This window comes from Colias philodice, chromosome 3 (genome assembly GCF_061535455.1).
Source record: "Colias philodice isolate Cphi_HAF_F1 chromosome 3, ilColPhil1 Martin Lab GWU primary, whole genome shotgun sequence".
Taxonomy (NCBI): domain Eukaryota; kingdom Metazoa; phylum Arthropoda; class Insecta; order Lepidoptera; family Pieridae; genus Colias; species Colias philodice.
The window spans coordinates 10452703-10475699 of NC_143088.1; the positions used below are offsets into that span (position 1 = coordinate 10452703).

Here is a 22997-nt window from a genome sequence, read left to right on the forward strand (position 1 = left end):
TTATAAATTTAATAGGTGTAGATAGGTACCTACCATATGAGGCAAGGGAGGGGGTAAAGGGTGGGTAAGGGTGTGTTTAGCCCATGAAACTGAACAACATTATTACTTGTAAAATGGTCGACGTAATGAAAAACACATGATTGGACATGTCTTGAAGTACGAAAATCTAATAAAACAATATATTATAATTTAAATCTGTTATATATAAATTGTTGGCGCGACTAGCCTCCTTACAGACAGACTGGCCTCTATTGCACGCCTCATAAGCGAAGCGTTGAGGTGGGTACTACTGTCACTTCGCGCAAAACATCTGATTTTTCAAACTTAAAATGTCTTTATGTATCATACATTGCACTTGTAAGATAATACATACACACACATATTAAGAAAAAACACTATTTTTAACGTTCATGATATTTTTGATGTCATTTTTGTTATTTAAACTAGTTAAAAAACAGTTTAAAAAAGTTCTGTCTTGGACGTCCGTGTGTCTGTATGTGCGGATCCTTTTTCTTGTTAACACGATAGCGACCGAAATACTTTACTAATCGAGTCTTTTTTTTTCTCTTACGCTTGAGTATGCTCAGGAATAGAACCCTTTCATTTTTCAGGGTCTGATTCGATGTGGTTTAATTGTTATTAAATAAACAAAAATAATAATTAATAAATATTTATTAAAAAAAAATTATGAGGCGTGCACTTTTGGATTTTCCAAATTATTTTACTCTATGACTGACAAGCAAAATATACGAAAAAGAAAAAGAGGAAGACTACATATAAAAATAAGAAAATATCATAAGACCTTTAACAAAATTCGTTAGAAGTAGATGGTATCAAAAAGAAAGGCTCTACAAAAAGAAGTGAGATCCCATCAAAAACATCCTGTAAAAAACCCAAGTCTCGCAGCTCAGTCTTTCTACCGTCAAAAGTTGTGAGATCCATGTAATACCAAGTCGGTTAATCTATTTAGTGTCTACTTGAAGGACCTTCTGTCTTAAGTTATTACATAAGTTATTATCATGCCAATATTAAAAATATTTAACGTTTTAAACAAATAGATCGACTTGGACATCGCTTGATTTGATTATTAGTATGTATCACACTACAGTCTACACAGCACGACGGGCCAGCGACCAACAGGAACGAGAGTTTCAATCGCGTGAGGCGCGAGAGACTAAAGAATCTAATATAATATTGTAATATTCATTTTGTTTTCATGCGATGTCCAAGTCGATCTATTTGTTTAAAACGTTAAATATTTTTAATATTGCCATGATAATAACTTATGTAATAACTTAAGACAGAAGGTCCTTCAAGTAGACACTAAATAGATTAACCGACTTGGTATTACATGGATCTCACAACTTTTGACGGTAGAAAGACTGAGCTGCGAGACTTGGGTTTTTTACAGGATGTTTTTGATGGGATTACATTTGCATATTCACAAAGCGCTGATAAAAGCCTGTTTCGAGGAATTCCATTGAAACAATGATTTTGTTGTTCGAATTTTAGCCGAGATGATGTATTTGACGCGGATTGAAAGGGTTTTAGTAATTAAGGCGACGTTCAATTGGTTGATTATTTATTTTTGTATATTATGAAATACTCTCTTTATTTATAGATTTTTACATTTCTTGATCAAAAATGAGTCGATATTTGTCGAGAGTTGTAATTATTGATAAAAAAAATACATTAGATGCAGTAGGTAAGTATCTACTAAATATGAGTTCAATAAATTATTGGCTAGATACTCATGAAATTATTGTTTTTTACCAATACTTGATACGTAAGTAAGTATACAGAGTTTAAATTAAATCTGTCGGTTGAAAGTTGGTCAAAATCGAGTTAAGAGTCGATTACAAACATACAGGTGAAGCTCATAGCGTGTTAAAAAGGATTCCTGTTTTATCAGAGCCAAATAAACATTACCCAAACCTTACAATGTTAACATCAAACTTAACAACAACGAGTTATAGTTTGACACCATTTGCATATAGCTCAAGATAAAGGGCGGCGTATAATGGACGCCGTGGAGCGGAAACTTGGAGCTTCATACTCTATTGTACTAAATAAAGTTGCAAATTATGTATTTAAAATCTACAATACCAGTAACAATGAAAATCACAATATATCTGCAGTACCATATTATTTTATTTTTAAACTTAACAACAAAACTCATTTTGAACATTCTTTTACTAGTAAAAACTTCACTATACCTATTAAAGTACTACCTAGGTATAATATTTATTATGTCTGTGATCTGTCTGTCTTATTCTGAGTGTCATACGTTTGTTTTTTATATTATCGATTTTTAATATTTTGTGAATAATAAATATTTTGTGTAAAACTTCTGAATGTGACTAAAACTACAATTGCATTTATATTTAAATTCAATGATAATTCTAATATTCTTCATTATGAGAAAACGCGTAAACACATTCATCATAATTGAAATACTATTAACAATACTTTATTTTTCACAAGTCAATAAAGTGCGAAACAACATATTATCATAATCTGGAAGCAGAACGTCAAACATTACATAACAGGACATCACTATTCATTATCGAATTGGAGCAACACTAGTTCGTACGTGATAATGGTGCCGATAAGCTGAAAATAAATAAAAGTATATTGAGAAAAAGCTTGTTAAGAATAAGGCTGTGTTTCTAGAAGCCATAATAATAGCTAGTATCGAACATATTTTTTTTGTTATTTTTAAGTCATATTTTATCTATTTAGCTGTAGCCTTAAATATTATATGTATAGCTTAAAGCGAATACTTACACTTAATATCATAGTTTTCGTCACGTAAAAGAAGCCTAAGCCACTGAGAGCTACTTTCAGATTTCTAACTTGGTATATGAACCGTTCTATCTGCAAACAAAAATGTTAATCATATTATTATGAAACTGAATTATCTAAATTCTATTTGTAAATGGAAGAACAAGAAGTGAAGATGTATTTATGTTTGGTGTTTAGTGATAGTAAGAAAAAAGTACCTACCTAAGCATAAATATTCTAAATAGGTAGTCAACAGCATTTCGCATCTTGTGAAGTTTAGTCAAATCTAGTGGGTGTTTTAAAGTAAGGGTTGTGTTTATAAAAGTAACTGAGAAATTAAAAATCAGTACCTATAAGTTTAGTCATATTCTTAGGCAATAGTAATGGGAGAATTATTTCTACATAATCTTTTATTTTACTTTCATCAATTTAATTTGGAAATAAATTTTCTTACCTCAACATTATACCTCGAGCTAGGTACGTTATACAGCATTAACAAAGGTGTCCTAGACTTGGAATGGACTCTAGCAGCCAATAATAGTGCAGAGAAAGTTCGCACGACAAGGAAAGAGAAAGAGTAAGTGAAGTATGCTGTGTGTACAACGCTGGTTAAAGTTCTGAAACGGAGACTTATGAATTTATAATATTATATGAATTAATTAAAAAATCTTAAACAATATAAAAATATGTTCATTTCAACAATTTGAACATAATAACATTCTTGTAATATGGCGAGTGACTGAGTGAGTACGATTTTTCAGATATCATTAGATATATTTCTCATAACAAATTAACAGCATTCGGAATAAAGCAATAATGCATATTATCATTAAAAAAAGGTTAATTTATATATAACTATAAATGATTCGCCATGTGTTGGTAAAACTCGAGAAAGGCTGAACCAATTCGGCTATTATAACATACAAACATACAACAAACATAACATTTTTGCTTAACCACAAGGTTCTTATGGAGAGAAAAAAAGTAAAGGAAGCAATAGTGCAGGAAAACGTCTATCGAGATGGTGGTTTTAAATATTATAATTATAATGTTTTACTCACTTTCCTTGTTGTTCAGTTGGGCACGACAGAAAATGACCGGTTTGTGTTTTGCTAGAAATAGATAAATCAGTATCTTCATATCATATAACGCAGTAGGTACATTAGGTGTGCTTACATAGGGTGCTATGTAATATAAAAAATAATATCTTTATATTTTAAATTTTGAAAGAAAGAAAGAAAAAAAGCTTTATTGCCAACAAAAACTTAGACTATCTTAACTTAAAAAGTAAACAGATATTAGGCAATCGGAACAGACTCAGCCATGCTGTGGGCTAACACCCGAGCAGCGCTGATTTTCAGTCTACCCGCGTATTTTCCGAGGTCCTACATTTACAAAAATACTAATAATAAAATTACATCAACTGTCCTATCAATAAAAATAAAAATTTACAAATACATTTACATAAATAGCTATTTTATCTAAATTGTAGGTACTTACTTCAGATTATTAAAAAACTGAATACAAATCCAGTAAAGGTTACTTCCGAAAGACGTCAATATAAATATGCCAATATGATCATTTATTAATTTCACAAGACGCACTATCAGACAGTATTGTTTCCGAAATTCAACACAAGGAAAACTTTTCTGAAAAACAAAGTATTTTCATAAATAATGGGAAATTTTGTGGAACTCCCACCATTACGTAGAAAAGGAAAACTTTTCTATTGATTCGTATACAATCTGTGATTCATTTGTTTTCTTTGAAATGAGGAAATAACGAATTGATGAATATCAATTGGGCTTGAAATATTCGCAATTCGGCCAACTTATGAGTTGATAAATTATTATATCAACTACAAAGAACTAATATAAAAGTTTGTGAGCATGTTTTAGGAACGGTTATCATTGGTTAAAAGTTATTCGTCGGATATAACCATTTTAAAAGGTGTGCCCGATTTTTACTATTTTATTGTTGACATTTTTATATTATTGCATTAGACGTACTATAATTAAGTTTTATCCAAGGATTGAAAAATCCTCCTTAACCGTATTATCTACTTTAAAGCATAAAGGGTCTAAAAGAAAACATATAACCATCATAAAATTTACCATTAAATTTCTTCCTATGCAAATAAAAAAAATGGATTCTAATTAGCAGAACACTCACATAAGACCACAAATTTATTAAACACCAGTACCTCTTATTTACATACCTCGTTAATAGCCTTTTTAAGCGAATAGTTATGGACCACAAAATGCTCAGTCAAGTATATACTTATAACCATGATGAGTAAATCGGAGAAGCTCCACAGGAAAGTCGATTGTATGTTGAATACCTTTGGGATGGAGTCGTTTACATAAATGAAGTGTTTAAAAGCATTTGCGTCGAAATTTGCGGGTAAACTCTAGATTAGATTTAGATCACCTATAATATTTATTTCGAAAATGCATATTCTTAACAATAAATTTTAAAATGTTTTACACAACGTTCTTTTCAAAATCAAATTCAAACATTTATTAATTTAAATAAACTTCCTTAAGAAACGTTTTTGTATCGTTAAAATACGGAAAAATTGGTTGTCTGTAAAGTCGGTTTATACTGACGATAGTTGAACGTGACAACGGCCCATTGTGCTCCTTTGTCGCTCGTTCCGCACTCTCGCTTGCACTTCAAGCCTACATGGAACGCCTCAGAGCGAGGTAACGCCGCATGAGTCATGTTTTTTCGTGCGTGCAGCCGGATATCGAATTATAAGACGTTGTCACGTCAAAAATAATATGTGACGATATATTTTCTAAGGCAAAAAGGAATCTTTAAGAAAAGAGCCCACAAAAAATGTCCTAAAAGCATCCTGATTGACAAAAAGCAATGGTGATTGTAGTGTATCTATGAAATAGATATATACATTGTCTCACGTACACCAGTGGTGGGGACAGCTTATAGCTGTCATTAGTCAGTCGACGGCCGATGCCGGACTGGAATGGACGTGTTCCCGCACTATTGAGTGTAGTGGTGAGCCAGTGCAATTCTACATATATACGTACTGTAAGCACAGTACAAGTGGCGACGAGGTAAAAGGTCAGTGTTACAATATATATAGAGTACGCGTGCAATAAAAAGTTTTAAGAAATTTAATAAAAAAGGGAGAGGGTATGTAGTAACATACCAGAATTCATTTTGAAATGTTAAAGACAGAATAACCGTTACGTCCGTAGGTTCATATTAAATACAAATGCAATTTCAATCTTATCCAAAATCCTTCACAAGTTAAAATAGAACGACAAAATAAAAATAAAATCTTTCGAATTTTAATCTAGTAATTAGAATACGCAGTTATTTTGGTTTGAATAATTTATTGAATATAATATAATATAATTTATTGAATTTAAGTAATTTATTTTCAAGACATCCTGTGAGCATAATATAATGTAATCAGGAGAGGTTAAACTTCTTGTTATTTTGAGTTAATTATATGGTCACACACTCACATTGAGGAAACCTAGTTTAGAGGCTTCTGTGATAATAGATATTTAATGAACAGTACCGTGTTTAGGTTGTTGGTAAATAATTACCTACTCACTCACTATTTAATTTCGCTTATTTGTTCCACTCAGAAGGAGAAAAAATAAGTATAAACTTACTATGTACACACTGAATTCATAATACACTTATTAGAAATTAAACAATAAATGCTGATAAAAACAAATAGACAAGGAATAAGAACGAACGATTTTAAATTTAAACAGAATTAAACTGTATTGAAACATTTTAGAACTACCCGCACATTAATGAATATTTTAGCCGCAGAACGCATACAACGCTTATACTGCGACTCGTTAAATGCGAATATAAATATGAAATAAAATATTTGAAATACTTGTTTGAGTAATATATACATAATATTATAAAAATGCATACACTAAAATACTGTGTGTTAGCCACACCTAGTTTTATTATATTATTCAAGTGGCAAACTATTTAAGTGTCTTAACGTTTTCACGACTGCTACTTATCTATAACTAATTTCGTTAAATTAGAAATTAGAAATAAATATTTAAAATGTCGTTAGACTATAAATAGATTGGGTAAATTAATATATATCCATGTTTGTTTAATGCATAAAAAGCCACAATATAAATACAAGTGGTAACCTGTAGTAATTACCAAGATGTGACAAAGTATTATGGACTCGCAACCGCCATTGTTATAATTTTATATTATTATGACATTACATGTAAATTGGGCGGCTAAGCGTGGGACGACCTCCCACAAGATGGACAGACGACCTGGTTCGAGTGGCTGGGAGTCACTGGATGCAGGCCGTCCAGCAGTGGACGTTCCATGGCTGAAACGACGACGACGAGTAAACTCGTTTGAATTTCATATTCTATTTGAAATGAAAATAGATGGACTTCCATTAAATTGGAGGTATTGACTTCCATTAAATTGGTAGTATGGACTTCCTTTGAATAGGAGGTATTGATTCCCTATATATAGGAGGTATGAAAGAAAGAAAAAAAGATGACTTCCTTTAAATAGGAGGTAGGGACTTCCTTTAAATAGGAGGTAGGGACTTCCTTTGAATAGGAGGTATTGATTCCCTATATATAGGAGGTATGAAAGAAAGAAAAAAAGATGACTTCCTTTAAATAGGAGGTAGGGACTTCCTTTAAATAGGAGGTAGGGACTTCCTTTAAATAGGAGGTAGGGACTTCCTTTGAATAGGAGGTATTGATTCCCTATAAATGGGAGGTATAGATTCCCTATAAATAGGAGGTATAGATTCCCTATAAATAGGAGGTATAGATTCCCTATAAATAGGAGGTGTTGATTCCCTATAAATAGGAGGTATGGACTTCCTTTAAATAGGAGGTAGTGACTTCCCTTAAATAGGAGGTATTGATTTCCTTTAAATAGAAGGTCTGGACTTCCTTTAAATAGGAGGTATCGATTTCCTTTTAAAAGGAGGTATGGATTTCCTTTGAATAGGAGAAATTGACATTCCTTAAATGGGAAGTGTGCCATCGGGACGAGGCTACTTTACATTCGAACGTTTTCAATGGGAAAATGTATCCAACAGTAATTCTACGTGTCACTCTTTGGTTGGTGCCAAAGGTAAGGTGTCGACTGTCGAGGTCGACAAGTGCCAGCAGGCCGGCAACTTCACTTTGCGCAGCATGGATGGCGCTGCCGCTCTCACCACCGCTTCGAACGCCATGTCATCGCGTCGTGCACCGCAGGAGTCGAGCTTCGAGCGTCATGCATCGAGTATCATTCGTTGATACGCAACACGATATCCTAGGTACCGTGACATCACATCTGGGTCCGCGACACCATGCCTGGTGTCCGCTACCACGTCGAGCAACGTGTCAACACATCCAGCCGGTGCTCATCGGAATCCAGGGTGACGTATAACTGGGTGACTGGTACCAAACTAATCTGTATTGCAATCATTCACATAAAACGGTCAGTAGATAATATAATTTCACATTGAGTGTGCAATTAGAAAATAAAGTAAGTTTTCAAACTGTAGTAACTTCACAATGATGCGATGGTAATACTTGTATACGTAGTATATTATTATTAGTCTGTGGTAATACTGAACAGATTTTGTTGTAGGTTGTAACGTACAAAACCAGTGTGTAGTTAAATCTTATTACATTAAATTTAACCCAACGTTTTACGTAGTTATATAATTTTTATCTCGTGTGATATTACTAGTATTTCACGTAGTTTGGAACCTACTGATGATCTACATCAGTAATTCATGATACATATTTCAAAAAATAAATCCTGTGGCGTAAGCACGTCTTTCATATTAATTGCACGAAAAAAAGGAGGAATAAATACTCAAATTATGACCAGATATCAGAATAAACTATATTAGCAACGTGTAAAGTTTATACTGCAAAAATAGTTTAAATTCTAGAAGTATTACAATCTACCTTCATAAATACCAGACAGTTTTAAACAACTACCTATAAATATATTGCAGACAGGGTTGATAAATTACTTACTCACTTACTTACTTATTAATTATTGACATCATATTGGACATGCATTTGCAATAATAATATTATAAGAGTAATTTCGTTATGTATCGAAATAACACTAGTGACATACCTACCTAATATTGTTTAATGTAATTTAAAATATAAATAATTTCTCGTTCAACTACGAGAATCTTATAACTTGTATATAGGTAATATCTTTGTAATTACATTCCGCAAATAATGATGATAATATGAATTTAAATATACCTTAACGGTTTTGTAGTTAGCAAGTTAACACTAGCAACGAAAGTCATTGAATTGAACGTAAACGATAAACATTCACTTGTCCATATATTATAATGAAAAACCATTTGCGGATTATTTTGAATTGATTTCTTGACTACCCACGTTAGTACGTACTAGTCGACAGATCTTACCCTTGACAAATCGAAATGACATGCTATGCAAAGACAGCTTTATAACTACTTGAATAAAGATGAAAAGTAATGCGTTAAGTACATAGTTGCATCAAGAGATTTAATAAGTTTTTCGTAACTTTTGATTAAGGCGTGATTTCCATTTGACTTTAATGCATACTTAATGAAAAAACGTGATGTACAGTGCCTAATTGACTATGAAAAAGAGGCAGGTTTAATTTAATCGAATAGAAAAAGAGGCAGGTTTAATTTAATCGAATTGAAGGTAAATCGAAACACTTAACACTCGCATATTTTAATACTTTCTTATTTACGCAGTTCATAATAAAATGTAACAGATAATTACGTGTTTAGATAAGCAGCTGACATAAAGTAAATCCTATGGTTAGAATACGTATTTTGAATTGGTTTTTGAAGGTTGTTCATTTATTGTATTGTTTAAGGTAATTTAGAATTCAAACAAAAGGTACTTAGATCTCAAGAATGTTTGGGTCTGTTGAAGATTAAGATATTTAGACTGTTTACACAAAAAATACAAAAATAGCACGGTTATTGGCGTATACATAATACATAATAATATTATCGTCAGATAAAGTCAATTGGTTTAAAGGAGAAACTGAACACGTTTTTAGTAGGTAATTGTGTAGCTTTAGAATTCAGAACGCAAATCCTAAACATTGAGACATTTGCAGTTTGAGTAATAATCAATATAAACATGTAGCATTGAATTTGGTTGTGTACACTCATCAGTACGGAATCTTGGCCACTTACAAATTTGCTGAAAAAAAAAATAAAAAAAAAAATAAGAATAAAGTTAATAAGTTTGAAGATATGCAGATACTTTAAACTTATGTTAGGTAGTAAAAACATGAAGTTCAATAATAAGTTTTGTACTATTTTTTGAGCAAGCCAAAATTTGTAAATTTAGATAACAATGTCATATTTTCTATAATTGTCTAAAAGAGATTGCCCAAGTGACTATGGCACTTGGTATCGCAATCAAACTTGTTGTGTCAAGATGAAATATAGCTCAATTTGAAGTTTGATGTTGGTACTTTTAGAAACGATTAAAGTTTTCTTTAAAAAAATAATTTATCGAGTTTAAACTAACGATGAACGTTAAGTTTTACATTTATTACATAGGTAATATTTTGATTTACAAGACAAATGTGAAAAGTGAATCGTAATAAACATTATTTCAAAAGAACGTCAAACAATGCGTCGAACACATTCATTCAACATTCATTTCAAATAGATACTATGACAGAGCTATGACATATGAATTATGACGCAGGATGCTTGCTAGAGAGATAGATATATGTGTCAAAACAATAACTTTTACTTTTATTTCTATTTATTCGGTATTATTTAGACTTAATATTGATACATATGATCATTGTAAATGCAAATAGGAATTAACAATATCGCGAATACGTGGCACAACTAAAATTTTGCCGATGCCACCCGTGGTCATTCTCCTTTGTTGAACTGTCGAATACTACAAAATGTCTAATCATTTTGAAGGACAGACGCTGTTTATAAAATGTTGGATAATGTTATACACTTCTATACAATATTCGTTTGAAAATAGAAAAAAAATTTTGAAAAGGAAGGGCAGGGGTGGTAGCTAGTACGGAATGAGTTTATCAAGTATCAAACGAGTAGGTTTGATAAGTATGTTCTGATTTTAAGAGTTCTTCATTAACTTAGGTTTCAAAGTTCTATTGGGAATTATTGATTAATAACTTGATAACTGTATAATTCTATAATTTTTCATTATGTGATTATTTGGAGCGAAAATTAATTAATTTTGAAAAAGGAAGGGATGTAGTGTATCTATGAAATAGATATATACATTGTCTCACGTACACCAGTGGTGGGGACAGCTTATAGCTGTCATTAGTCAGTCGACGGCCGATGCCGGACTGGAATGGACGTGTTCCCGCACTATTGAGTGTAGTGGTGAGCCAGTGCAATTCTACATATATACGTACTGTAAGCACAGTACAGTGATCACTTGGTGATAAGAAATATCATCGAGATTGGTGTTAAAAATAATTATCTACATATTATAGACCCAGCAAGCGATTTTCCCTAATCGATTCTATCGAGAATGTAATCGGAGTAACTTTATAAAACTTTGATGAGAATTTGAAAGCTATAATTGAAGAATTTATTTGAATTTGATTTTCTTATCATTAAGATATTAATGAGCAGAGTTCTGCAATTGATATTGGTTAGTATAATATTGGTTTTGGTGATGTCTAGGAAATTTTAAGTAGGTTATAAAGATTCACTCAATGTGATAACGATTAAAGTTTAATTAAGTCAATTTTAATCTTTCATTTTATTTCTCGTTTTAATGTACATGCAGATCAATTTAACAAATAAAAAACTGTTGTCTCTTTCACCATAAGCACAAGTTAACAGTGGATAAGTATAATTAAGGAAATAATATGTCTGATGCAAGATTAATATGAGAAGATGATATTTTGATATGACACTAATATAGTCACAGCTAATTATAATATGTACTGAATATAAAAAGACAAACACACCAATCTTAAAGTATTAAAGCCATATAAAAGATGAATTCATGAAGCTCCAAAAATCCAATATCCAATATTTAAACAAGTTAAGTAATACGAATACATACCTCAACCAGGATGCCTTTCCACAAACTGTACGAAGTATAGTCAAATATCCAGGGCATGTTGTGTTGGAAGAATGTTTCTAATATATTGTTCGGGTTGCAGTTGCTTGCCACTGTTAAACAGTATAAAATTGACAGCACATGTTCCACTAAAAAAGAATTATTTGATTTATGTATTTAAGATCTATAAGTATTTTTAATTAAGTTTATTCTGCTGACCGATTTACCTGCATCGAGAACAAAGGGATACTGTTTTTATCAAGAGATCTATAAATTTTTGTATCAAGAAATCGATCAAGGGGCTTTCTATTACCTTAAAATAAGTCTTAATGCTAATCAAACATTTTGCGTTTTGGGAGTAAGTGTAAGTACCTGAAACTTTAGTTTTTTCTATTCTATTTCAGATAATGGGAATCATGTCTTTTACAAATTTAATGAATACAATTCAATTAAAAATAAAATCTCCTTCAATTAAAATAAACTTCACTACAGTAACAGTCTTACCCAAAGCAGCGAACAGCATAAACACCATAACAATATTAGACAAGGAAGCAACGTGGGGCGTCAGTAAGGGCAACTTTGTTTCTATCAACTCGACTTGTCGGACCAACTTTGGCCACGATCGACTCATGTTGGCCAGCACTAACGATGAGACCAAACTCGCTGAGTAGAATAGAGCATTGGCTTAAAGGCAATAAGGAATAAATTGCAATAAAAATCCGTTAAAATGTCTTTATTTTCAAAACGTGAAATGCATGCTATGCGTAAAATGCCACATAATGCAGAAGCAAGGCATTTCAGTCTATTAGTGTGATATCATCATCATTCTGTTCTTGCATGGGAAAAATGTTATTAAAATGAAATTTGGTATGGAGATATTTTGATACCCAAGAAAGGACATAGGCTACTTTTTATCCCGGGAAAATGAAATCCGGGAAATCCCACGGGAACGGGAACTATGCGGGTTTTTCTTTGACTGTGCGGGCGAAGCCGCGGGTGGAAACCTAGTATAACATAATTTGCATGCCAATTAATAGTTTCCAGTTCCGGACTACAGAGATATAGATTTCACAATTTTATTAAGGGCCGATTTTTCAATGCTTGGATAAAACTTATTCGTCGAATAATGTATAAAACTACCATTTTAAAAACGTATTCTAATTGCCCGTATTTGACAGTTTACGTGACATTTTAATATTATCGTGTAATACTTTATTGGACGGATAAGTTTTATCTTGGTTTTATCCAAGCATTGAAAAATCGGCCCTTAGACGTATAAATAAACTATCGAATTAGGTATTTCTTAAAAATAAATGGGAGTGATAAATACTAATCGTAGCCAGTGAAATTCCATTATGTACAAGCCAATGAAAGCTCGTGCTGAACATAAGAAGTTGTCCAAATAGACTGATGAAATATATTATTGTGTAAGGAGTCCGAAGAGTGAACCTGTAAAAAATATTAATAATCGTTTTAATAATTCAATAGTACCTACAGGTACAATAATTTTTTACAACAATAATTTAACAATAAGAGTTACAATAATTTTATCAATATTTCCTTGAGTCGATAGTATGGTGATATTAGGCATTTATCTTTCTAAAATTTGATAATCTTAACAAAAAAATACATCGATATTTTTCCAGGGTAAGTACCTTAAATATTTGCTGACTGGAAAATTAAGACCTATAATGGGTAAGAGACACATAATCCGACCAATGAAGAAAGTACTACGCATCGTTGAGTGTAAGCCTAGTAAGTTTCTCATCTTGATTAATTTTTTTTTTAAATATTCTTTCGTTAATGAGAGTAAGATACTTATATTGTTATTAAGCTATTGCACAGCTTTTATCTCAGACTTTGAACGAGGCCACCGAATGTAAAAATTCCGTAACGAAAAACCTAACACCCCCCACTCCAACCGGCACAGCGATGCGATGCTATGCAATAGCTTTACCGCGGCAGTCCTAGAGTGCCACGCGTATTTTAAAGAATAAATAAAGCTCACTATAATTATAATTTTTTATTATAACAAATCTCGCAAGCCGAAAAAGTACTTCTCTGCATATATTGGCTATTTCAATCACAATTATTGAAACCAATTTTTGACAATTTTTTCTGAAATGGTCATTGGTTTAAAGCAATATTTTTAACAACAGAGAAACTTATAAGGACAAGAATCTATCGTGGTTCCTTCACGACTGTACGATACATATAAATGCGGAAGTTGCATGAAATAACATCCTCTATTAAAGCAACTGACATATTTGTGTCTATGGTCACTGCTTTGATTTCAGCTTTGAAATGTTTAGGCAAATCTTCATGCAATGTTAACGTACTATGTTAACGTGGTGCAGTTGTTTTGATTTCTTGTTTCAATATCCAATATGTTCACCGAAGTAATATAAGTAATGTACCTATATTATTTTTGTAAGTTTTTATCCAGACAAAGCATATTTTTAAAGCACCATATAAAATAATTTATAAGTAAAGAAATGGAAATCCTTGGGTAATTCAATGAAGTAATAAAATTTAACGACACAAATAAAAAATTTCCTGACTGTCATGAACTAAATTCTACTTCATTAAATTTCACAAGTTTAAACCCATATTTTGAACATTATTTAAAAGTGACATAAAAAATGTACTTAATATTTTATTCTTACTATAAAAGTGGTAAAATTAAACGATAAAAAAGAGTAATCATAATAATTTTAATGCAGGTTATGTTTGCTATTCAAACAGTTCAATAAAGTTTATTTATAATTCAAATTTTCATTAAAGCACTTTGAATTAAACATGAATAATTTAATCCAAAACTCTCAATATAACATACGGCAATAACTTTTCGTTTAATAAATGCTCTCTTAGTTTATTGGCATATAATATTGTTTGTTTTTTATGCATCTGCTTGAATGAACCATGTGCAAAACTGAAATAAAATCAAATGTATCATATTATTATGAAATTCAGCTATTCTTAAAAGGAGGAGGTTATTGAGTCGACTGTCGATTGAATGTTTTTGGTTTGCCATCTCAGAAGTTTCGACTAGGTAGGTAATTCGATTTGGATCTTTCTTCTATAGAAAGCTGTTGATTTACTGTTGGTCCAATTAAAATATTGTCTAGTTCTTACTATTTGAACACTTGAGCTTCTTTAAATTTACAAATGTTTTCATATCACACCTTAGATTAATAAGTTTATTCTATTTAAGTTTAATAGGTTTTTTTTTCACCAAACTACAACATAACTACTAAAAATCCAATACCACATTACATCGGTTCTCTACTATTTCCTTAAGTAACAAAATTTCACGTGTATTACGATGTATGGTTGTAAACTTTACCCAAATTGTCCCTGCAAATCGCTCGTCTCGCATGGCACAGATTCACAAAGAACTGGTATCCTTTCTTGTATCTGCTGTAGATCATGCACACTGGTTCCTTGTCGTTGCTTGGTAGATCTCGGCATAGGTTGTCACATTGCCCGCTTGGTGTTGAGTGGCCGTGGCGCACAGCTGGCTTGGATTTGGTGTGGACTGCACCTGGTTAAGGAATAGAGAGATGTTTATTTAATTAATATTGTATTAAGTGGTTAATTAGAGTTTGTAAGTTTTTGAGGAAGGTCTAAACTCTAAGGTGTCTTTGAAGTATTAAAGAACATTGTTGCAGAAAACAGGATGGTGGTGATTTAGAGAATATCTTTATGTGCCTTAGAATCTATTGTAATCATTAGATAAATGCAAACATTGTTTTAACAACAATACGACTTTGTAAATCGCACAAAATGTAATCGATAAACATTTCGTTAAAAATGTTTGACAGGTTTTATATTCAGTATAATAATTATTATTATTGTTCACGCGTAGTTTGTTCGGTTTCTCTATTAACGAAATTTCTTTAGGAATACTAAAAAGTGTTTCTACATTTTAATTCACATTCAATACAATTTCTTTAAAAATATTACCAACAATGTGTAGAGTAAGGTTGAGCACATAAAAAATATTTTCTATTCGATTTTTACACATTTTATAGCGTTGAATGAAATACGCAATCTTAACAAAACATATAACAATGAGAATTTGTTCGCTTATTGTGAAGTCTAGAGAAAGTTAGCAAGGTCATTCTTTTACAATAAAGAATAAATACAATGGATTTTTAAATACTGATATTAGGTATGTACTTGCCGAGTTCTATGCACAGGTAGAGAGTAGGTATTTAATATTGATTTTCTGTAAGAAAACTGGGATTCAAAAATTAAGTTAAATATCTTTTTAATTATAACGTAAACATAACTTATAATAGACTACAAGCCCGCATAGGACAAAAATATGGGTCAAATGAACCACCAGGGGACTTATCTAGAACGATAGCAGAGCAAAAAATAATAAGATTCATCACTATGCCGTCACTTGTAAGCTGTCCAACTGAGTGCAGATGAGAATTGAAAAGTACAGGTAGACTCGGTAAATTTTGGTCATATATTTTTGTACGGCATTCTTAACCATCGATAGATCCATTAAAAATAATAAGAAACCGCTCAGTGCCGTACAAAAATGGTGGTCCACCAAGTCGGAATTTTTATTTAATTTCCGAGAGTTACCGGGGGTAAATTTGGTCATTTGACCATGTACGGCATCTGTGTCATACTATTGCTATACTGCTTTTAATCCATTATTCCGCAACGCCGTACAAAAATTATGGGGACAAGGGGAAAAATCGAGAGTTGTAATCCCCTCTCTTTCCCCACTCCAGGGGGTCATTTGACACAACACGAAATAAATTTATTTTTAAAGTATTTTATGCATAGATAATATTTTTTCATGTGCCGTACATTTTCGTTGGTTCAAAGGGGAAAAATCTGAAAAAGAAAAAAATCCATATAACGAAATGTTTGCTTTATATTTTTATAATAAAATATAAATATACATTAATATTAAGAAGCTCGAGGTGGTTAATTATCACCTTGGAAAGTCGGAGTCAGGTGGAATGGACTCCGTTAAATTGATGAACTAATAAAAAAGCTATGAACGAAAAGATGTGAATTATATGCAATCAGTCCATGAATACAGGTAAAGTCACAAGCAAATGCTAGTAATATATACATATTCAAAATGTACAAGTAAAGCGCTTTCAAATGATACCAAACACTGCATATTTATCTTAACTTTATTTTTTTACTCTGTATGTTTTGTCCGCTAGAGGGCGCCACATTAGATTTTGTGAAACCCCATATAGCCTTTAGCTAGCTGGTCGCTGGTTATCCAGTGAACAATTCAGACGCTTCTAATGATATGTCATTTAACGAATTCTGATAAGTAGTTAAGAAGTTACGAGGGAATAGATGAACATACATACATGACCTGTAAACAACCATAACCCTCCTTTTGCTTTGCCGTAGTTGGGTAAAAATATGTTAATGCCGTACTGTATCAAATGGCCATAAAGCACCCTTAAAATTGTAGCTTTCATCAGCCTAAAAGATGTGGTCTGCACAAAAATGTACGGCATCGTTTTTTCCTAATTTATCTATGTTAATACTATTTAAAACAACGGATAAAGTGTAGAAAACTATTATATTTCATTAATCTACGATGTTTAAACTTTAACAAAATTTCTGGTTTTGCATTTCTCTATAACTTTTTTTAGAACGGTTTCTTTTGAACGGCAATACTATACAACAATTGAATTTTACAATATCATGTTAAAAAAAAAGTTCCCGTACAGGGTCAAATGACCTTACAGCTCTTTATATCAAGAATTCGATGAAATTAAGATGATTATTGGTATACATTTAAAAGAACAATTATTTTTTGACGGCATTGCTTTTAATAGTACTTTTGAGTGCTAGATAATGTTTTGGAACCGAAGCCGTACTTAGTCAAATGACCCCCTGGAGTGGGGAAAGAGAGGGGATTGCAACTCTCGATTTTTTCCCCTTGTCCCCATGATTTTTGTACGGCGTTGCGGAATAATGGATTAAAAGCAGTATAGCAATAGTATGACACAGATGCCGTACATGGTCAAATGACCAAATTTACCCCCGGTAACTCTCGGAAATTAAATAAAAATTCCGACTTGGTGGACCACCATTTTTGTACGGCACTGAGCGGTTTCTTATTATTTTTAATGGATCTATCGATGGTTAATAATGCCGTACAAAAATATATGACCAAAATTTACCGAGTCTACCTGTACTTTTCAATTCTCATCTGCACTCAGTTGGACAGCTTACAAGTGACGGCATAGTGATGAATCTTATTATTTTTTGCTCTGCTATCGTTCTAGATATGTCCCCTGGTGGTTCATTTGACCCATATTTTTGTCCTATGCGGGCTTGTAGTCTATAAGTTATTCACTCATTAGTCATTACTGAACCGGATTATAAAGTTGACGCAAATTTTATCTGCATCCGATTTGTTATTTAATAAATAAAAAGTGAAACATTTACAAGCATTCTCAAAAACTTCACGTTCATAAATAGTAAGAAGGAGGATGATAGACGTAGAAAATTTCAAATATTTCAATTATCTTTATCACGAACTATCTGTGCCCCGCGGTTTTACCCGCATTGCTATAGGTCTAAGTATGATAATATTATTTATAGCTTTCCTCAATAAATGGGCTATCTTAACACTTTAAGAATTTTTGAATCAGACCCGTAGTTCCTAAGATTATGAATTTATGACGTTCAACAAAACAAACTCTTCAGATTTATAATATTAGTATAGATGGGCATGCATTGATATTTTTAAAATACTCCTTTGCAACGTATCTATCAATACTACTCCTTTGCAACTCTTTTGCAACGTATCTATCAATACTACCTACTCCTTTGCAACTGCCAACTCCTTTGCAACGTATCTATCAATACTACGTAGTATATTATTGTTAGTCTGTGGTACTACCAACAGTGTAAAATTCTGATGGCTATTTCACAGCATTGCGGCTTGCAACCTAATACGCTATATTGTGATGAATGGTCGCTTAGTGATTTTTCAACTGAATAGTGCCTTTAAAATAGCGGAAATAGTTGAGTGGACAAAAGTGGTTAGAGTAAAAGAATGTCAGCCTGGTTCAGACAAGGTCTAATGTATTGAACAAGGGATATACAGAGACATATAAGTATAGACTAGCCGCTTTCCCCGTCTTCGTCCGGCCGGGGTATTAAAAGTTGTCTATTAAACGGAAAATATATAATTTCTTCGGTATTTTGTTCAGAATTATCTATATAAATAATTATTTATTTATACATATTCTTAGGTACGATGTTTAGGTTTGTTTTTTAATAATGTTCAAATTTAAATTATCTTAAAATGCCAGAAGAGTATCAAAGACTTTCCACTTGGATAGGAAATTTTTCGGTATGTTTCGTATGAGGTTAGGAGAATATTTTATAATTTATTGTACGGGGGTACGTTTTAAATATTACATAAATAGAAATGACTTTAAACTCATTATAAAACAACACCCGCAACAAAACAAATTTTTCTCGTACAATTAAGGTACAATTCATCGCGTGTTCGCGTAGAATAATATAAATTTTCCCGCCAACACGTATTTATTCTAATCTCGTTAGTAAGATGTATAGGCGTTATCCAACAAGATATCAAATATTAGTTTATGGTTGTTGTGGTATATAAATTGTCGTATTGAATTATGTTTTTTACAGACAAAGTGCTTTTTACAGAAAATCCACTTATTCTGAATATATTTTAGATATTCAGAATTCTTAGTGTCTTGTCTGCACGTGATATTTTAGAAAATGTATTTTTACGTTTATTATTTTAAATTTTACATTTCATCTCGTTTCTAATTATGATTTCTCGCGTTGACAAATAAGTATAAATTAATAACACAAAAAAATAAATAACACTGATATCATTAGATACTTATTAAAATTAATGAATTCAAATTTAAACTCTACTTTTATTTGTAAGTAGATAACAATAAACTGTGAATTTACCAACTACAAAAATATATCAAAATGTGAAATTTCTTGTATAAATTTATTCCATGGAATAATACAACGTGAAAACATCCAAGTTTGCAGCTCACTGATTTTTTATTGACTGTCAAAACAAGGAAATACTTCAGTTTATTTTTGAAGCAACGTGCCAAAACTGAATAGCACAATTTTGTTATAACCTTGAATGTAGCGAGAATTTTTATAGCATATTGTTATGATATTTTCTACTTCATTTTATAGGTAACTAGCTTACCGCCCGTGGCTTCGCCCGCTTTGTCTAAAACCTAATAAATTATATACTAAAACCACAGACTACTAAAACCTTCCTCTTGAATCACTTTATCTATTAAAAAAGAACCGCATCAAAATCCGTTGCGTAGTTTTAAAGATTTAAGCATACAAAGGGACATAGGGACAGAGAAAGCGACTTTGTTTTATACTATGTAGTGATGATGGAGCTGGTGGAATGTGGTTTGGAAAATGTACAAACATTAGCACTTTCTTTCAAAGCATTTAGTCAAGTGTAACATAATATTAACTATACAAAGGAATTTCAGCGCATGATAATTATGTCTTTTGAATTATATTCTAAATTGATGAATAACTATTTCTCATTAATTTTATTTTCATATTTTCATACGTGTTACATCTGCACTATAGGTACCTACTTAGGGAGTTAACCAAATCATACAAGATAAGAAAGAAGGAAAGAAAATAATATAATTTATCGCCAAACACAAAAATAATAATAATACAAAAATTATCTTAGGTTTGAATAAGGCAAACGGTGTGTCCACAGGGTGTGTCCGTATGTCATCTTAGCAAATTGCTGCACAAAACAGCGCTAATTACTAAACATTACTCAACCAAAAATATTACGATATATTTTAGCATTTTCTAAAGTATATTCAGAAATGAACACCTGCCCCAACATCCTGCCTCATGAATGCATTTCCACTACTTACAAACAATCTGAATATCCTAACTTCATCAAGTTTACCTCACACGAGACTCAAAACAGCTGCAAGATCATAGGATTGTCGAGATTAGGGACATAACAGATCCATCCGGTAAAAGTCGAGTTTTATCGTACAATGTAGGTGTTATTGTTAGCCTAAAAGGTAATTTATTGACTGTTACTTCGTAGGTACCTTTTATCTAGGTATGCAATGAACGTTTTAAAAAGTATTCTCTATCTTAATTGGATTGACAGCTGTAAAGAAACAATTCCAGAAATGTGCTGAATAGTCTAAATAGTAAATACATTCTTACTACCTAACTTCAAAGTCGTTTTTAAATGATAAGGGATCATGAAAAGAAATTACTATCTTTATCTTTTTTGTGTAGGTTTAACAAAATACTTCATACCTTACAGGTATATATACAATTATACAGCCTGTATTTACCTACTGAGAGAAAACTCTTGCTTTGATGAATAATTTAAATCAAATAATTACAAACACGAAGCATTGCGTTTGGTAACGAATAAATCTAGCTTTGCCCTTAATGAAACCGCCTCGAAGTTCAAGCTGAGACGTGTATACTATGTGTATGAAATTAATGAATATAAAGTAAGTTGGATATACGCGAAGTTAAAACAAATTTTATCAACGGCTTTGAATCGTTAATTATATGAATTACTAGCAATGCCCTGCGGTTTCACCCGCATAGATAGCGATATCGTGACAGTGAAAAGTCTACTATAGGTCGAACCTTGGGTCGAACTATAGGTTTAATTTTTAATCACATGAAAATCACCTTTACCCCTTCGAACAGTATACTAGACTACAGGCCCATGTTGAAAAAATTATGGGTCATTTGACCCACTACCTGACCTATCTAGAATGATATAAGAGCATAAAATAATAAGATTCAGCACTATGACGACACTCGTAAGCTGTCCACCTGAGTGCAGATGAGAATTCGAAAGTTCAGGTAGAGATTTTCTCCCCTTGTCTCCATGATTTTTGTACGGCGTTGCGGAATAATGGCTTAAAAGCAGTATAGAAATAGTATAACACAGATGCCGTACAAAAATGGTGGTCCACAAAGTCGGAATTTATTTTTATTTTTCGACAGTTGCCGGGGTAAATTTGGTCATTTGATTTTGTACGGCATCTGTGTCATACTATTTCTATACTACTTTTAATCAATTATTCCGCAACGCCGTACAAAAATCTTGGAGACAAGGGGAGAAAATCTCTACCTGAACCTTCGAATTCTCATCTGCACTCAGGTGGACAGCTTACAAGTGACGTCATAGTGCTGAATCTTATTATTTTATGCTCTTATATCGTTCTAGATAGGTCACTTGGTGGGTCAAATGACCCATAATTTTTTCAACACGGGCCTGTAGTCTATACCTACTATTTTCTGTAGATTGACACTTTTAAAAATTCGCTATATCTTTTGAATGGAATATCCATTTTTTTTTTCATTTAAAAAGTGTTTTGCTGGTATTGAAACAGTCTATAATAAAACATCATTTAATGGGATAAGGATTAATATATGTGTATGGATAACATGGTTTGATTACTGTCGGCTCTTCTATTTACTTTGAAAACGTAAAAAAGTTGTTGTAGGAACATAACTACTGAAGATGGACATATGGTATCGCGGACTTTCTTATAGATATTGATCCATTCTATAATACCGTAGAACATTTTTTTGTTCTATCTTCAAAAGATTCCGCAGCGCACGCGATGACAGAAGTTTTATTGAGGAATTTTTTACACTTTGGGTTACATTAATGCATTTTTGGTAAGGATCTCTAATTTTTTTTGAAAATGCAATATAGCCTATGTTGCTCAGTGAAGATGCTTTCTAATGGTGAAAGAATTTTGGAAATCGGTCCAGTAGTTTATGCGTGAAAACCATAAATACATAGATACATAATTACATAATTACATACCTTTCCTCTTTATAATATTAGTATAGATACATCAGTGTGTTTTCGGTGACCATTTATAATATTTGAATGGTTAATAAAAGATAGATATAAATAAAATTATTGTATATGGTTGTTGTATATGTATATAATTCAATTAAATTTAGATTATAGGAATTTGATTCGAACTATAAACTACATGAAAAACGACATATGGTTAAAAATAAATTGAAAAAAAAAAACAAAGAATAGCGCTTTGATGTTATCAC

The 22997-nt window shown here is 31.9% G+C and overlaps 2 protein-coding genes across 2 annotated transcripts; both read right to left on the reverse strand.

The window, feature by feature from the left end:
* Nucleotides 1-2556: 2556 nt before the first annotated feature.
* Nucleotides 2557-13641, reverse strand: LOC149489997 (gustatory receptor for sugar taste 64f-like). Its single transcript, XM_089715038.1, has 10 exons — nucleotides 13529-13641; nucleotides 13204-13322; nucleotides 12378-12557; nucleotides 11877-12022; nucleotides 5003-5125; nucleotides 4285-4433; nucleotides 3846-3896; nucleotides 3239-3401; nucleotides 2788-2877; nucleotides 2557-2613 (listed from the first exon to the last, which is right to left on the reverse strand). Exons 1-10 carry the CDS (start codon nucleotides 13639-13641, stop codon nucleotides 2557-2559), a joined length of 1191 nt encoding a protein of 396 aa, XP_089571164.1.
* Nucleotides 13642-14740: 1099 nt separating this feature from the next.
* LOC149489998 (uncharacterized) lies at nucleotides 14741-15900 on the reverse strand. The gene is made up of 3 exons (XM_089715007.1): nucleotides 15840-15900; nucleotides 15220-15417; nucleotides 14741-14805 (listed from the first exon to the last, which is right to left on the reverse strand). The coding sequence occupies exons 1-3, from the start codon at nucleotides 15898-15900 to the stop codon at nucleotides 14741-14743; spliced, it is 324 nt and encodes a 107-aa protein (XP_089571133.1).
* Nucleotides 15901-22997: the final 7097 nt, after the last annotated feature.

Excerpts from the sequence above, each read along its gene's own strand:
- LOC149489997 (XM_089715038.1), bottom strand. The coding sequence starts at position 13,641 with ATGAGAAACTTACTAGGCTTACACTCAACGATGCGTAGTACTTTCTTC. Across the intron at positions 13,323-13,528 it reads CCAGTCAGCAAATATTTAAG|GTTCACTCTTCGGACTCCTT; the intron begins GTACTTACCCTG and ends TATTTTTTACAG. Across the intron at positions 4,434-5,002 it reads TTAAAAAGGCTATTAACGAG|AAAAGTTTTCCTTGTGTTGA; the intron begins GTATGTAAATAA and ends TTTGTTTTTCAG.
- LOC149489998 (XM_089715007.1), bottom strand. The coding sequence starts at position 15,900 with ATGTGTAAAAATCGAATAGAAAATATTTTTTATGTGCTCAACCTTACT. Across the intron at positions 15,418-15,839 it reads CCTTACTCTACACATTGTTG|GTGCAGTCCACACCAAATCC; the intron begins GTAATATTTTTA and ends TTCCTTAACCAG. Across the intron at positions 14,806-15,219 it reads GATTTGCAGGGACAATTTGG|TTTTGCACATGGTTCATTCA; the intron begins GTAAAGTTTACA and ends ATTTTATTTCAG.